General features: G+C 34.2%; 2 protein-coding genes and 1 pseudogene across 6 annotated transcripts; 1 reads left to right on the forward strand and 2 right to left on the reverse strand.

Annotated features, from left to right (window-relative positions):
* Positions 1 to 714: 714 nt before the first annotated feature.
* LOC132175544 (uncharacterized) lies at positions 715 to 3202 on the reverse strand. Of its 2 annotated transcripts, none has more exons than XM_059587513.2 (3): positions 3006 to 3202; positions 2123 to 2238; positions 715 to 1682 (listed from the first exon to the last, which is right to left on the reverse strand). In XM_059587513.2, the coding sequence occupies exons 1-3, from the start codon at positions 3111 to 3113 to the stop codon at positions 1190 to 1192; spliced, it is 717 nt and encodes a 238-aa protein (XP_059443496.1). In that variant the 5' UTR covers positions 3114 to 3202; the 3' UTR covers positions 715 to 1189. The 2 variants fall into 2 exon arrangements, with proteins under 2 accessions (XP_059443496.1, XP_059443495.1); XM_059587512.1 differs by having other exon boundaries at positions 2123 to 2247.
* Positions 3203 to 5973: 2771 nt separating this feature from the next.
* On the reverse strand, positions 5974 to 11813 carry LOC132175774 (YTH family protein). 4 transcript variants are annotated; one of them, XM_059587825.2, is made up of 9 exons: positions 11694 to 11813; positions 9878 to 9980; positions 9329 to 9558; positions 8992 to 9243; positions 8784 to 8860; positions 8279 to 8660; positions 7402 to 7458; positions 6565 to 6626; positions 5974 to 6490 (listed from the first exon to the last, which is right to left on the reverse strand). In XM_059587825.2, exons 2-9 carry the CDS (start codon positions 9966 to 9968, stop codon positions 6424 to 6426), a joined length of 1218 nt encoding a protein of 405 aa, XP_059443808.1. In that variant the 5' UTR covers positions 9969 to 9980; positions 11694 to 11813; the 3' UTR covers positions 5974 to 6423. The 4 variants fall into 4 exon arrangements, with proteins under 4 accessions (XP_059443808.1, XP_059443807.1, XP_059443810.1 ...); XM_059587824.2 differs by having other exon boundaries at positions 9878 to 9983; XM_059587827.2 differs by having other exon boundaries at positions 9878 to 10017.
* A 4436-nt stretch (positions 11814 to 16249) lies between these two features.
* On the forward strand, positions 16250 to 17198 carry LOC148586757 (transcription factor bHLH118-like; annotated as a pseudogene).
* Positions 17199 to 17238: the final 40 nt, after the last annotated feature.

Below are 17238 nucleotides of genomic sequence, written 5' to 3' on the forward strand. Positions count from 1 at the left end.
GATGGCAGATCAATACAGTGCAGTCAAAAAAAAAATTCTCTCAGACAAATAACGGATGTGCATAGATACAACATAATTTCTTTGTTTTTTTCTAAGCAAGGTAAATATTACTACATAAAACAAAAACAGTAAATGGGTACATGAGGTTAATTACAGAGACAACAAAAACAAAAGAGTGCCTAACACAGGTGGCCCAACCCATTCAAAACAAGGTAGAGAAGAAGAAGAAAAAAAGGGCTGGAAATGGGCCAAAGCCCTGTCCAGAAGCTTCTTAGCTTAAAAAACAAGAAATGGACCACTGTGAATTTTAGTAATTTCACTGCAACCAAACAAGCAGATTCCGAAAACATCACGAAGGTTTGGCCACAACATCCAGTACCAACTATTGTGAATCGCAAAATATTACGGAGCAGTAATCTAATTAAAAGGCAAGAGGTAAATCTAATTGATCCGTTTCCTGTTTTCTTTATCCTTTTCCTTTTTCCTTTTTTCATTTTTCTTTTTCCATTTTCTTTTGGTATGAGAAAACTTGGTTTCACTGTGATTGAGATGTGTCACACCGTTTGTCCCCATAAGATCAAGTATTCTATCAGATGTCCCCAAAGGGACATAAGATAAAGTATCCTTGCCCAACAGATTTGTGTCCAGATGTTTCCCTTTTCCTTTTGCTTGAAAATCTTGACAAGCTTTTTTGTACCAATGGTCTTGCTAGAATGAAAAACGATCTTCTGTTTGTATATCGTTCAGTTCATGAGGTCCAAAGAGACCAATTAGTAAGGCATTGGAAATGACCAGAAAATATACAAAAAATTTCACTAATGTCAAAACATGTAATCCAATGTTTAATTTCAAACCAAAATTTGTGGCGAGGAATAGCATACATAGTTACTAACGACCTCTTCTGAAATAAACTATCACATACATTTAAAACCTAAGGAAGAAAGTTTCTATGTCATTGAAGTCTGATTATCATACTAAAAAATCAGAAAATATCATACATCAAAGAATACCAATAATATCCAAAGCAGCTGACCTCAATGATGGCAAACTCAGAAAAGCCTCTCTGATACCAAAAATTCAGTGCGGAAGGAGAAGGGAATACTGAGGCAGTACTTGTAGCTAAATCCTTCATTGTACAGTCTCTACTAAATGTAATGGTTCATAAAAAGCTTCATCGCATGTCATTGCATCAACAAAAACCAGGAGGCAGATCAGGGTCCTCATCAGTATCATCAGAGGGCTGCTTCAGCTCCTTGTCTGCAGAAAAGCCAGGTAGTACACGGAGATCAGTTTCTTCCGGCTCCAATACATCCTGTGAGCAGTGGGTGTTGTCCTTCTGCTCATCTACCGGTCCTCTTTCATGGGACATTGGTGGCTGAAGCTCCTTATGGGTGTTATTTTGATGACCATTGAAGAGAGAAAAACCTGGAGGTTCTTTTGGCTCGCTATCAGAAAACGTGCTATCCATTTCACTAGCTGAGGCTATGATAGAACCATTATTTTCAGCTTCCTTTCGAATTAGCATCATGCCATTGGTGGATGATCCACCCTCTTCCTTCACTTTAGGGCTCACTAATTTATCATAAACAGATTGTACAGTTTCTGTAATTTCACCTTTCATGCCATCACGTGATTTAATTATTTCCCACAAAGCATCAGATATCCAGCTATTTGCTTTATCCCTGGTTATTACAAGAAAAATATTTCAATAATAACCCAACTAAAAGGAGTTTTAAAATGGTGAAATGTGATTTTTTAAAAATTAAAATCAAATCAAATAAAAAGAAAGCAACAATTCCACTAATAACAAATGTAACTTCAACCCCCAAATTATTAAAACCCAATTTTTCTCTCAATATTTTTCAATGCTTTCATTATTAACGTTTCCCCCTGAATAAGCACAACTAATTAATATTGAATTCCAAATTTATTTCCACAAACAATAATGTTATGAAAACCAAACCTCAAAGACAGAAGAAAGTATGCAACTATTCCTTCAACGAAAAACATGAAATCCATTTTGCTAAGAAAAATGGGGGAGAGCCTCCTTAATATTTTATATCAACCTAAAGTGTTATACTTACCTCGCTCAAAACAAACTTGAAAGAAATTACAAGCTTACCGAATCTCATCATGTATGGCATCGGAAAGTTGTCTGGGTTTCATATTCTCAGCACCTGCGCGATTAAGCGCAGCAGACTGCTTCACTATCGAAATAATCTCATTGCGCAACACTTCCTGCATTAACTTATCAAAAAAAATTAACTTTCTTCATTCAGTACCACAGATGGGAAGAAGGGGTTCCAAAATTCGAAAGGACTGTACAACACACGTACATAAAGCAACTCTTCGTATAAATAAAAACAATCCAATATCAATATGCCTCATACAACTACATGCCAACCAACAAGCTCATTTAAAATTTAAAAAACCTGAATTTCAGGCAATGTTAGTGTAAATTCCAGGGAAAAGCGCTAGTCCTTTTGGAGTTTTGGAGTAATAGAGCAGATGTGGCTGGAGCTTTTCTCTTGGTCGATACAGTTAGAATCAAGAAAAGTTCACAAATTTTCCATGTATTTGGCTTTGAAATTCGGTATAGCCTTGAGAAATCAATGAAATTCAAGTTCTAATTGTATCCTCCAATCAGAATCGGGAAAATTTCTTCAAAATCTGCCAAAATTTATAGCGAAGTTGAATTTATACCAAAAAAGAAATCAATTTTACTACTTCTTCACCAATTCAACGGATTGAATGAACTGAACCGCAAGAAAATCCGGTTCGATCACACTAATTAACGAACGTATTGCTTTAACTCGACAAACAATCAACAATTCATACAAATCATTAGTCACTGTACCAGGCGCGATTTTTATTAGCTTTTGGCTTTCAAAATCGACAAACCTGCTTGCAAAAATCGAAATTGGAAACCCTAGGGGAGGGAGGGAGAGAGAGAGAGAGAGAGGAAAGCGAAGGAAACTGAGAGTGAAAAAGAGGAAGAGGCTCACGTTGTCCTTGAGCTTGCGAATGGTCTTGAGGCGGAGTTTGTCGAAGTCGCCGTCGTCCTTGAGCTTCGCAATTACGTCGTCTTTGCCAATCTTCAGCGTCGTCTCCATTGGTTTGGCTGCATCAAAGGGTTCGTGTTTGAATACTGAATTCTGATCTGAGGGAAAATCTTTATATATTACTAACCGGGAACGGAGTGAGTCTATCGAGTACGGAGTCTGATAAATAACAGGATTTAAATTTTAAAAATGATGTTTTTATGTTTTTTTTTTTTTTTTTTTCTCCCTATTTGAAAGGAGAAAAAATAGATTTCAGGATAAGGTTTTTCTTACTTTTTATCTGAATGAAAGAAACAATGGAAGTTGGAAATAAATTCGCTTTACAAGCCCGTCAAATTTAGGGCCTATAGCAAGCTCACAGGGCTATTGATTAAATAGCAGGAGATGCAATCCAATTGAAGCTCTATTGAATAATCTAAGTTATAAATTATCAAATTCAAAGCTTATCTAAAAAAGTCAAAATCCAATCACAACTCCTCAGAAAATAATTATTCAGTCGTTTGGTTCGCAGAATGTTTAATCTATTAGAAAATGATTAGCTACTACTGGGCATAGAAGAGTGTGGAATAGATTAGTTATTTCTATTCTTTTGTTTGGTTTAACGCTGGAATAGATTAGTTAATACTATTCCTTCGTTTGGTACAATGCAATATGTTGGTGAATAGAATCATATTATGATCAAATTTCCTAAAATACCTTATAATACAAATACAATTTATATTATTAATAACTTTCATTCTTTTTTTAAAAAAAAAAAAACACAAACAACTTTACTATAATTTCTTTTTCTTTTTTGTTTTTAATTATGTCAGATTTGTGGCTTCTTCTTTTTTAAAAAAAAAAAAAAAAAAAAAAAAACAGATTATATAGATTTTATAAAAACCTTGCAAATTATGTTTCTCGGTCAAAGAAAAAAAAAACTGAGAAAAAAGAGATATGGAGAAACATAATAAAAAAAAATGTACATAAATAAATAAAAAAAGAGAAACGAAGAGAAGAAAATCAGAGAGAAACGGTATAGAGAATCAAAAGAAATTAAAAAAAAAAAAAAAAAACAGAATTAAAAACAAAAAAACAAAAACAAAACTGAGAAACGATACAGAGAAGGGAGACGGCATAGAGAAAAAAAAAAATCATTTACAGTTGCAGAAAAACTGTACCAGAAGAATCAGAGAGAAAATAGAAAGAGAGATAAAAAAAAATTAAAAAAATTAAAAAAAATAAAAAAAATAAAAAATATATATATATAGAGAGAGATAGAGAAAAGAGAAAGAGAGAGAAATATAGAAGAATCAGAGAGAGAGAACGAAATATAATCCCACAAGTGGGATTTTTTGTGGTAATTTACACAATTAATTTAATCTTATAGGAAAGAATTAGCTAAGCTACTCATTTTTTAGAGGTTTAGCTAACCTTGTGTGTATGAGATTAGTAGTCCCATGTGAATAGACTATTCCGAGGAATAGAATGTTACCAAACAAAGGACTAGCTATACCTAGTGTTAGCTAGTCCAATCCCATGGTTTATTCCGCAAACCAAACGGGGCCTAAGTCTATCTCAATTCTTCACAAGATAACTCTTCAGGAAAACCAATTCAAGCCTACTTCAACTCTTAAACCTATAAATAGGCACCTACATAAGATACAAATATATTCTAAATTCTCTCATAATCTGATTCTTGAGAGTGACCGGGGGGCTAGAAGAGTAATAGATGCCTAAGTAGATGACAGACAACTCAAGAGAGTAAATTATGACCTCTTTCTCTTGAGTTGTCTATTTCAAAAAATAGAAACAAATGTAAAAATTCAGTTACATTCTTTAGCTAAAAAATTAAAAACAAACATAAAATAAATAAAAAATAAAAAAAAATAAAAAAACTAAACTATATCTATAAGCTTATCGACCTCAATAACTTTGAAACAACCGACACTAGAAGGAAGAGACCGACGACCATGATGCGAGAGAGTTGTTGGTCTCTGACCATGTAGACCCACAGATGAGACCATAAATTTTTACGACTTTCTCCTTTTTTAGTAAACCGAGGAGTCTGTTTGATTTTAGCTCTAACCACATGTACTAAAATTACAATTAACCCTTAAAAAATACAAAAACACATAGGGTCATGGTATACTTTCCCTTTTTGAAACATAAATCCCGTATAATATCAAAAATTAAGAACTCCAAAATAAAGTTTTTTTAAAGGTATACTTAACTATTTTACTACAATGTTTTACGAACTGGCATCCCCACGTTAGCCACTAAATTGAGGTGGCAGTCCACATGGCTCAAGGATACCATGTAAGCCATTAAAAACAAAAAATCAAACTAAGGGGCAGCGATCACCCCTCTACTCCACTTTTGAAGGGGCAGTCAACTATTCCTATAGGTGGCCAACCATTCCCTTGGGAGTAAAGACTAAAGAGATCATCAGTAACCCTCACAGAACTTTCAGAAATAATTGTGACCACTACAAGTGAAATTTGGTGGTCACGACAACACTAATCTGGTGCAGTACAGACTAAAGATAGCAATCTACCTTGGTATACCCAAACTATATTCAAAATCCACATTCTCTCAAAGTTGAACTGAAACATGTGACAATGAGAGTTGAGATGGTGAAGCCTGGTTTTGTCATCAAAGATAGCTATGCCAGTTTGAGTTGCTCCGCAAGACTACTAAAAAGTTGTTCACAAAGCACAACTTCTAAGCCATGGCCATAGATTTTATTATAAGTGTTCACAAAACACAACTAAAGAGGATCCTTGTCCTCAAGAACTAAATTACACCCCAAAAGTTTATGAGATACTATTTGACTACATTGAGAAGATAATCATTGACGCTAGGATAAAATATAAGCATCCACAAAGCATCATTCTTAATTAAAATTAGTTCCAACTTCCAAGAACACCTATTAATTCCAATATCTACCATTCTTATTCCAGGCAACACAGGAAGTATATGATTTCACCACCTACTATCAGAGAATGTTACATGCCCAACCAAATTACAGGTAATCCTGCATTAAAATCTAGCTATGTACCACCTAAAATAGGCACCTTCCTAGCCTCTATCAAAAAAGGAGGAATAAACCTAAGAAACATTTAAAGAAAAAAGAAAGTTGGGCCAGTGATGTCTCAATTTATGTACATGTTGGCAACCAGCCCCCAGTAAAATTCCTGTAATGAGATGTTATGTTATGGTACAATTGTATACAACATGACAAAATAAAGTGTCACAACTGGGGATGATGAGAACCAATAACTTCTCTGAGTCATTGTCTTGCAGGAAATCGTGAAAGTACAGAAAACACCAACACCATCCTGGAGAAAGGAATCCAAGAGAAGCTTTCCTTAGTTGAAGATTATTTCTGGGATGAATGATGAGTCTTTTTATGTGAGCAACACCGATCGGCTATAAAACTCGAGTTTCTGCAGAACATTTCATCAAGTCAAACAGATGGAGATGTGTGAAATTGAGTTCAGGCTTTCATAAATATACTAACAAGTTTTCGTCTTGCTTTTTGCTTCTTGATGACTCCCGCATTTTCCCAGATGGTCCAGGCACCTGTCAAAAAGTGGGGTAATGACTTGGTTCAACACTGTATTTGATTACAAAGATGGTCCAGCCACCTATCCAGCATTTTCCTTTATTTCTAACTATTGACACAACAGAGGAACTTTTTTGGATGATTGGAACAGCTCCAACCACTGTACTCCAGATTTTCCCTACATCTTCAATCAGAACATCCAACTGTGGGCCTTGTCAGGATATTAACTAAAATGAAATTCACCTTTTCTAATCAGCTTAAACTTTTAGAATAAGTGGTGATTTAATATGGTACCAAAGCAGTGGTCCAAAGTTCAAACCATGCCTTTCTAAACCTGACTCTAAAGTTCATCCTACATTTCAGTTGAATATTCTATGTATTGGGCATCAACTATTGATGAGGAGTTTGAGCCCACGAGAAAAAAAATGTTAGAATATTAATTAAAATGATATTCATCATTCTATAAACTTAAACTTTTGGGATAAGTACTAACTTGATAGACCACAAGAGATCTCTTTGTTTAAAATCAGATAGCGGGTGGACAGATCATAAGCAACTAATTGTATACTAAAACGAAAACATTCTCTTAAGAAAACTTCGAAAACAAAACATAGAACAGCATAAGTTAGTAAATAGGACATTGTAATTATCCAAAATAACATACGATAAATTTTGTCTAACAGATGCCTCGCTTCAGAGAAGGGAAAACAGAAGTAAAACAATGACATTATCACCTAATTAGAAATAGAAGACACAAATATCAGTGACATATTGTTAGCTAAGCATACTAACAGGGAGGGATAACTGTTTGCTGCTTCTGCTATGGGCCTCCAGATACTCTTCATAAGACTGCAATAACAAACAAGGAAAATGCCATTTATCAGTAAAAAAAGGGTTGATCTCAAGTCTTCAAGAGACTGTTCACAAGAAACTATTTCTGTTCCTATTTCATCTTTAATAAATAAAAGTTGGAAAATCTGATGTTGTAAACCAGAATAAAGAAAGATACCATAGAAAATTTTTCCACAGATGGACCTTTCACTAAACCACCATCTGAATAAAGAATGCAAAAGGCTAAGATTTATGAAGGACTCTACATAAAACAGGCAGAGTGTGCCAAATCTGATTTTGGGAACAGCATAGGCCCAATACACAAAGATATTGTAGGACTTTGGATTAACAAGCATAAGTCGTCCTGGGTAAGAAAGAGGTAAGAACTGCAGGCAGGAGGCACTTTAGTTAAACATCTTAGTAACCGAAGAAATTAAATTTAACATTCCTAAAGGAAAATAAAACCATTACAATAGAGATGGGAGGAAGAGCAATAATTGCAATAAAATATTAGAAAACAAGTTCAAGATCTCAATTATTAAGGTTTTCAAGGACAAACAACCAACAACTAACAATTCACAATAACTTATATAAGAATTTATAATGACCCTAGCTATAAAAAAGTTGATTTCATTTCAATAAAACATCTGTACCATAATATGTTTTTCATGACTACATCTTCATACATTGTAAGGAAATGTTCACCAAAAAGATAGTCTTCAGTTGTTAGATAAAAAAGAAGAAAAAAGAAAGAAAAGAAAGAAAAATGGAGATAAAGAAAGAAACACATTAATGATCTCAATTAGAACAGAGAATCAAAGATGGAGGATTCCAATACCATTTCAAGAAAATCATCCTCAGTCAGGGTACTAGCAAAAGGACTTTCTGCTGACAAGCCCCAAACATCAAAACGAGAAGACATATCCACGTCCACTTGTAAATTGGAAAGGTCTCCACTAATACGAGAATGTTTTATCCTTTCAACTTTTGATGCCCCAGTGGTGATAGGCAGATTTTTTGGAAAAATAACCCCTGTAGAACTCTGGTTTGCTAAATGAAATCTATTTGCATCAGCCTGATGCGGGTACAGCAACGAAGGATAAAGCATGGGCGTTCTGGACCATGACATATATGTTTGAGGCACATTATACTCTTCATCCCCTAAAGAACATGGAGACTCTACACAAAGCCTTTTTGAAGGAAGATCATTCCTGTAAAAACTGCTCCAGCATAAAGCAAATAAAAACCAATAAGGTCATGAAATTGAAATTTGACAACAAAAAGGGTTTTTTTTTCCTCAGTGACAAAACATGTTGACCATTCAGCTTCTTAAGAGACATTACCTACTCATTGAGTCGTCCACATCACTCTTCCCATCAAGGAGCTCACAAAGAGCTTCTCCAATATCTGGAGATAACTCCTGGAAATAATACATGACTCAAAGTCATTTCTTAAACTGGATTCAAAGTTTCTCAACACACGCACACACACACCCCCGTCCCCCCAATCAAAAATGAAAAAAGAAAAAAAAGCACTTAATAGAAAGGACACCTGGCAATCTCTGCTAATTTTGACAGGTTTGTAGTCATTCAATGGATTCTTAAGATGAAGAGTCTTTTGAAAAGGCAAGTCATTTAACTGCAGCCATTTGACCTTAAAACTGCGCCCCCAGGGATTGTTTTTGCCACTTCCTTGGCTCCAGACATTGTCTCGCCTCCACCCAACAGAAGACATCATTTGCGCATACCCTTGGAAGAAACCACTCATGTTTACACTAAATATAAGAATTACTTTATCAGAGTTCTGCAAGACAAGCATATGCTTCTCTGTAAGGATCCAAAAGAATTAGAGAAAGTAGTGCAGAAAATTAAAGTAAAAAGGATCTTACATGAAAGGCTTCTTCCAGAATAGGTTCATTCATGACTTGAGTGGCCCAAATTCCTTTCTCAATTGATAGTTGGATATTTTGATGGTTCAAACTCTTAATGACGAAATATCTAGTATTATATAGTTTATCCTTTTTAGTAGTAGTTGAATTACCCAGTGGCTCATGATTGTTCCCTGCTTTCTCTGCCCTAGATGGATACCCCTCCTCGTTAACTTTGTAACTTGAGCTCTCTGACAATAAAATTTCATATTATTCCTATATCAGATTTTGATAAAGATTTTAGAAGAGGGTTAAATATTTTTGCATATTTTCACATGTAGGATGTATAATTGATAAGCATTCATTGTCAATCAAGTATTGACTTTAAGGCCCAAAACAGAGGCAGTAAATTCAATATTTGTTAAAAGATTGCCACGCTCAAGCTAGAGTTAAGATATTACACTCTTAGACTTTAACTAAACATAAAACACACCAGAACTAGACAACACCCCAAAAGTTATATTACACATTAGCTTTTAAATATAGAAAATAACTTGCCTCATTTATTACCTGGGTCATCCGAATTTCCCATGTCTTGTTTCCATTCAGTCACTGATGAATCAACTACAGATGCATTTTCCTTTGCAGTGTCAGAAGACATGTCCCCAGCAACCTACTACATTTTGAAGCAGGTGTATATCAAAGACAACCTGGATGGTATAGAAGTCTAACACTAATGTAGGGGACAAAGAAAAATAGCAATATCATCCACATGGAAACAATATTGAGCATTGGAAATTTATAGCAGACAATTCTTGCTGAAGACACGAGGACAACGACTGAGTGCAAAACAGAGATAAGCAATATCAAGTATAGGTACAAACTTACAACAAAAAAGACTATAAGAAACAACAAATAACCTTCCAAACCTAGTAGGAAACACAAACCGACAGTATTGCAGGAACTACATAAGCAGTCTTCATCGAAGTCTCTTTGGCATATTATAGTGAATCCTAGCAACTTGGGAACCTAACATTAGTACTTTCATCACTATTATCACGAAGCTGAGCATTTCGTAACGGCCAAGGAATAACTTGACTACAGAAAACCCTAGGTAGGAGGGATTCACGGCTCAAATGAGCTGTTAATATCTATGTAAAATCTACCCAACTTAGTACACACAGAGCTTTCCAGTAACCCTACAAAATTATGGATCCAACTTGTTAAAAATACTTGGGAAACTACTCTTGACTATCTCACATGAATATGATGCATATTCCATGACAACACTAACACTACAGAACTTTCCATTTCTAGTAGCCATTTCGTAGTGCTCTAAAGTAACAAATTTCTTTGTATATAAATTTTTTAAAAATGTATATATCAACAAGCAAACTTGCAATACGCATAAAATGTCAATAAAAAAAAAAATGAAAATAATCAAGAACAAAATCATTGCATCACTCTCTCTTGTCATACTGTTCACACCAAAAACTGAAAAAAAAAAAAAAAAAGGAAGCATCTAGTCTGTTATCAGCTCTCTATAACAATAAAAGAAAATAGAAAGACTCCAGAATTTGACTGTCTTAGGCACCGGCTAAGCACCAATTCAAACCAAACCGTTTATATGTGGCTCAAAATATGTGAACCATCACCTATCCTTCTTAAAACTTCTTCAACCTAATCCAACTTCTTACCCATACGTTAAAGACAGTTAGTCCTCATATGTTGCCATATTTTTTCAGTCACAAGTAATAAAGGGGAAAAACCCCCTGATTAACCAGTGCTCACTAAACCCTTGACTTTCATAATTTAGTGCTCTTACCCATTGAGTTGCAAAAATTCGGCAAGTGCCTAACGGCTCAATAAAATTTCAAATTTGTCTCTTAAATATCATAAATTCCACTCCCATTTCCTATAATGTCATCAAGCATATCAGAATCCCACCCACTTATGAAATATATCATTAAAGCTGAGTATGAACCTTTTGATTTGTTTCTTTTCTTCTCTCTTTTTTTCCCCTAAGAATTCAACTTTCGCTAGAATTAAACTCAACACAACACTAGAAAAACCCACTTCACAGTGAAACTCTCTCCAATCACTGACTTTGTGTTAGTCTCCTATACATAAAAGGGAATATCAATAAAATGCACTGAACTGAGAGAAATAGTTGAATTGAATTATTCTCAAAGAACTCACGCATGAAATTAACAACTCTACTTAAAATTAGTTTAAATTTTTATTTTTATTTTTATTTTTTTCTCTTTCCCTACACTTTCTCTTCAACCAAATACTTCAATTACATAAGCAACAAACACAGCAAGAAGATCCAAAGTGAAAAAAAAAAAAAAAAAAAAATACACTTCAACAGGAAGTGAAAGCTTACCTCTTTACAGAGAGACAGAGTGATTGAGTGAATGAGAAAGTTCGAGAGTGAGATAAGCAACTGTAACTTCTTAGCCCTAGTTATCTTCTTCTTCTCTCGCTCTTTCTGTTTTTCGTTCTTTTGTTTTTTTTTTTCATTTTTCTATTCATTTTTTCAGATTTCTAGGGTAACCTGACGGTTCAGGGAGATGAGTACGTGGACAGTCAGGATCATTTTGAGGACGGAAAATGGCCCCCACATGATCGGTGACCCGTGAGTCTGTGACTGTGGAGCTCAATTTTTATTATTATTATTCATTTATTTGTTTGTGTAAGAAGGTTTTCAATTCAATTCAATCATTGAGCCGGGCACCCGACCCGGTTCTGTCTGGGCTAAAAATTAGAAACCTGAGTGTAGATTGAAGTAATTGATAAGCCCAAAATCATAGCCCGAATTCTCTAAATTTCTATCTAGAATAATTAATTAATAGTCTAGTTTTTTTTTTTTTGTTATTTTATTTCATTTTCAAAACATATACTAACTCTTTGAAGAAAATGAATTAAAAAATAGAGAAAATTATAAACAAATTTATATATTCATCTACGTACGGTGCTTTTCCAAATGTAGAAAAGTACGATACATGAAATACAAAATGTATTTGGTTTAAGCAATCGGATAATGAAGATGTTTTATAAGAATTTTGTTAATCATTTTATATGGTAGTCTAAATGTCTAAGCCATTGTAAATAGTCTTATAAATCCATTTTGACAATTTTTTTAGAGAGTTTTGAAGTGAGTAGTCACCTTCGATTTTAAAAGACGTCCAATAAAACCAAATAATTAAAGCTTGACGGTTGGATACAGATAATATAGGTTTTGTTTGTTAATGTATTTTAGATGATGCTTTTTATTTTTGGTTTGAAAAAATGTTCTAATATAAATGTGAAAATAGTTTTGAGTATTTTTTATTTGGATTGTTTGTTAATTTTTTTAGTTTCAAAAAAAAAAAAAAAAAAAAAAGAAGAAGAAGAAGAAGAGGAGAGGACAAATAGTTTAACAAATGGATCTATAATATCTAGGAAAAAATACATTTTACCCCCTGAACTATCTACCCATTTTCACTTTGACCTCCAATGTTTAAAAAGTGACACTTGACCCCCTAACTTTCAAATTATTGCAATTCGATCCTTCTGATTTTTTTTTTCCCAAAATGCCTCAATCCCAAAGTTAAAAAATAAAAAATTAAAAAAAAATTAAAAATTAAAAATTAAGAGGTGTTTGATATAGGGTGGCCGAAGCTATCCCTAGGCCCAACTAAGGTGGCGTTTAGAGGGGTAAAATATATTTTTCCCTAATATCTATAAAGTTCTATTTAACACAGAGAGCGGATTTGGTCTAACAATTTGGTAGGCCAAACCGTACGTGTATTTTTTAATCAAAATTATAAAAAGTTTGTTTATTTGATAGTACATTTAAACACTATAAAAAATAATATATTTTTAAAATATAAGTTAAATTACACGTTTTGAGTCCCAAATGAAGACGCAATTTAGATGTACCGCCTTGCAAGGCTTGCATGTTAGATATGACAAATCGATCAAACCAATTACAAGAGGTTATTGATGATAGAGACAACTTGGTCAATCCATCAACCGCCAACCAAACGCACGGTCGTTGTCTAACAATAATACTATAAAGTATGTTGGCATAAATGCCGTATAAATCGAATTCGAGCCAAAAAAATCGTCAGTACTATCCAATGATATTTCTTAATAACTTCCTCGTCTACCCCTTTTCCCCTTATTTGAATAAAATAAAACTTATTTGTCTTGTTATTTTTAACTTAACTCGGATAAGTTGGGCTTTTAGACTTATATATTGTATGTGAAAGCGTTTCTCTCTTCTTCAGTCTGTTCGGTTTTTTAAGAAGTTGGACTAGATCTAAGTATTTAAGGGTTCTCTTATTTCGGATTGTTTTATTCATCATATATGGTAGGTTGAGGCTTTTATTGGCTGCATTTCAAATCAACTTTCTCACCCTCTTGAATTTCGTTCAAGACAGTGAGATGCTAGTTGTTTGTCTTGGTTAAGCTTTTTGAGTTGTTAAACTTTCGTTTTTTGTTTTTTTGTTTTTTTTTTTTTTGTTTACTTGTCATTGTTATTGTTCTTTGTAATTTGTTTTTGAAGTACTTATAACAAAAAAATGGGAAAAATATACTTTATCCCCTGAACTATTCACCCATTTGCACTTTTAACCTCAATGTTTAAAAAGTGACATTTTATCTCCCAAAAGTATCTGACATTGGCATTTGACCTCATGAAGTACACTTTACCCCCTGAAGTATTTTGAGTTGACATTTTACCCCTCTGAAATATTTTGAGTTGATATTTTACCCCCGAAGTAACTAAGTTTTGAGGGGTAAAGTGTTAATTCAAAATACTTCGGGAGATAAAGTGTACTTCTTGGGAGTTAAGTGTCAATGTCATTGGAGGGGTAAAATGTGACTTTTTAAATATTGAGGTTAAAAGTACAAATTGATAAATAGTTCAATAGGGTAAAGTGTATTTTCTCCCAAAAAAAAAATTGTTGAAAGATGACATGTCATACTCGTAGCAGTAATAATTCTTGTATAAATAACAACAACAATAATAATACAATAGGGAGAATAACATTTTCCTCAAAATTAGGTTAAAAAAAGTTTTTTTCAATTCCTCTAATTAAGTTAGAGTTGACATATATAGTCTTATACCCATATTTCGACATGCGAACATGAATTACCATCCTATCCAAAACTTTAGCCTTCTTCTACGGAATCTCTTCCACAAACAAGGAGATTTTCATAGACCGCCTCACACTGCGACAACATTACATATTACCTTTCAGGTTTCCTCAACCTTTTGGTTAAGGAATTATGGGGCCGTATATGTTTAGATCTATTTCCCATTTTATTAATTTCTACTCTTAGTTTCTTGCAATAATGTCTATTTTTGAGATGTTTGTTATAGTACCCCCACCTCCTCCTCTTGTAGCTTTGTTTTTGTTAACCCAAGAAAAAAGAAAAAAGAAAAAAGAAAAAGTGGAAGGTCTTCTAGTTAATTAGTTGTTGCAGCCTGTCAGTCATTAATTGCACATTAGATGAAAGACTATATCATGCTTCAAGGGCTGGAGACTGAATTTGGACACAAATCCATGGCGTGCATTTCTTAGTGATTTGCACATCCTGGACCCCCCTGCCTTCATAATTCACACCTAATCCAAGTTCCCTTACAACAATAAAGATCAATATTTCCAAATAATTAAGGATTGATCTGCATATCTCTTCATGTTAATTTAGTACAAAATAGAGAGTCGTCCTTATCCTCTGCTGGCTTTAGAATAAACCAATTATATATGACTCACTTTCCAATGAGGAAGAATAATATGCTCAATATAATATTGACACTCCCATTTTCTATCAAGATCTTCAGGATACTGTTGGGTCTTTTTCTCCAAAAAGAGTTCCCACAAATCGAACAATTGTAACCAAACTTGATGCTGTTGACCGATGATGATGGTGATGATATTTGTCCGAATTAAGTACTTTTTAGTTTCCTATGATATCAAGTAAAATGGTCTCCATCATGGACAGGGAGTGTTGAACAAAAATTGTTGTTAACAATCATCTTCATCAGTACTTCAGCAAATCATGGTTACTAGGTGTTGGAATTTTGTAGAAATATGAATAATTTAAGAGTGAGAGATTGTGCCCGCAAGTAGAGTTGTATTTTTTACACACTCGTGAACCTAAAACGAGCTTAACAAGAAATTAGCAGGTTAAGATTGAGGAGTATGACCCGTTTAATTAAATAAGTCAAGTTAATTATGATTTAACAATATAATCTTATACTCATACCTCAACACATATAATCTAAATTCAACACACGAACATAAATTGTCACTCCTAATTATATTAGAGGTGGCAATATATTCATGTTCATGTATCGGGTTTGAGTCGTGTCAAAGCATGTGTATAATATTATATAGGCAAACCCTGACCCAACCAATTTAATTAAACGAGTCAAACTCCTCAACCCTAACCATCTATTTTTGTATTGAGTTTATGTCGAATTCGCGGGTTATGTCAAAAATTGCCCACCATTAAGTTACGTGTCAGGTTCGAGTCATGTTGAACCATGAGTATAAAACTAAACAGGTCAACTTTAACCCGATTCATTTAATTAAACGAGCTAGACTCCTCAATCACAATTATTTAATTTTGTATTGGGTTCATACCAAATTTGCAGGTTGATCGTGTCAAAAATTGCTAACCCTAACTAATATGCATGATGGATTCCATAGGTTGATATACTTTCCTACATGTGTATGTAGTGAAAAATTTCTCAGCCCCCAAATGTACAGTGCCTTGAAAAACCTGCGTTGAATGGGGAAGCATCTAGAGTGAGGTCCATGCCCCTGAAAATCATAAAAAATTGTTGAACTTTAGGCCCATTGACAATTTCATCTTCAAATAAAAACATGTCCGTCAGATCAGAGAGACAGGAAGGGGTCCTGCGGGGAGATTAATTTGGAGCTAATAATGGATTATTTTCCAATATCCATAATCCAATATGAGCAGGCAGATGAGCTGCTCAAAATCTCCTCCATTATTGCCGGTCAACAAGACTCAATCCAACCAGAAGATCATCAACTGCCGGTGATCACCTCTTCTCAGGATGGCTCCGATCTCACCCACAAGCCGGACCATAGCCGGCATCGTAAATCATCCATCTGTAATGATGAAGCTGATGATCAGAACCCTACTGACAACAAGAAGAAGAAAAAGAAGATCATACACAGAGATGTTGAACGGCAAAGAAGGCATGAAATGGCTATCCATCACGCAAACCTTCAATCACTTCTCCCTGTTGAATATATCAAGGTCACCATCATGATCATCACCTTTTTTTCCTTATGCTAATTAAGATCTATAAATCAAAAAACATGTTTTTTTTTTTTTTTTTTTTTGAGTTCTGATGTTTTAGTTGTTCTAGGGAAAGAGGTCTATGTCGGATCACGTGCATGGGGCAGTCAACTATATAAAACATGTTCAGAACAAGATCCAAGAGCTAAATAACAAGAGAGATGAGCTGAAAAGATTGCTTAAATTATCTCCCATTAACTCAACAGAAAATTCTATGGCTGCTGGGTGGGATTCATTGGAGGTTAGACATTCTAGTGCAGGAGTTGAGGTTGTCATCAACGCAAGACAAGGGCTTCCTCTATCAAGAGTGCTCGAAGTTCTAATGGAGGAAGAACTCATTATTGTTGGTTTCATTTCAACTAAAGTAAATGAAAGGTTGCTTCACACTATTGAAGCTGAGGTATATATTTATATATATTACAATCAATCAACTAAATTTTATTTATTTATTGCTCCCTCTCATTCTCTATATATATAATCTCCACAGCTCAGTGATGGCCAAAGCATTGATCTTTGTGAGCTGCAAAAGAAGTTTAAAAACTTCATAATCAGCTCTTCAAATTAGATTGGACCAGGTATTCATCTATTTGCTTTCTCAGCTGTCT

This window comes from Corylus avellana, chromosome 3 (genome assembly GCF_965113065.1).
Source record: "Corylus avellana chromosome 3, dhCorAvel1.hap1.2, whole genome shotgun sequence".
Lineage (NCBI taxonomy): Eukaryota > Viridiplantae > Streptophyta > Magnoliopsida > Fagales > Betulaceae > Corylus > Corylus avellana.

Coding starts and splice junctions, on each gene's coding strand:
- LOC132175544 (XM_059587512.1), bottom strand. CDS start 3,113: ATGGAGACGACGCTGAAGATTGGCAAAGACGACGTAATTGCGAAGCTC. Junction 2,248..3,005: donor TTCGCAAGCTCAAGGACAAC/GTGAGCCTCTTC, acceptor TTTTTTGATAAG/TTAATGCAGGAAGTGTTGCG. Junction 1,683..2,122: donor GCCATACATGATGAGATTCG/GTAAGCTTGTAA, acceptor TGTAATAACCAG/GGATAAAGCAAATAGCTGGA.
- LOC132175774 (XM_059587825.2), bottom strand. CDS start 9,968: ATGTCTTCTGACACTGCAAAGGAAAATGCATCTGTAGTTGATTCATCA. Junction 9,559..9,877: donor GGGAAATTCGGATGACCCAG/GTAATAAATGAG, acceptor TTTTATTGTCAG/AGAGCTCAAGTTACAAAGTT. Junction 6,491..6,564: donor AAAAAGCAAGACGAAAACTT/GTTAGTATATTT, acceptor AATGTTCTGCAG/AAACTCGAGTTTTATAGCCG.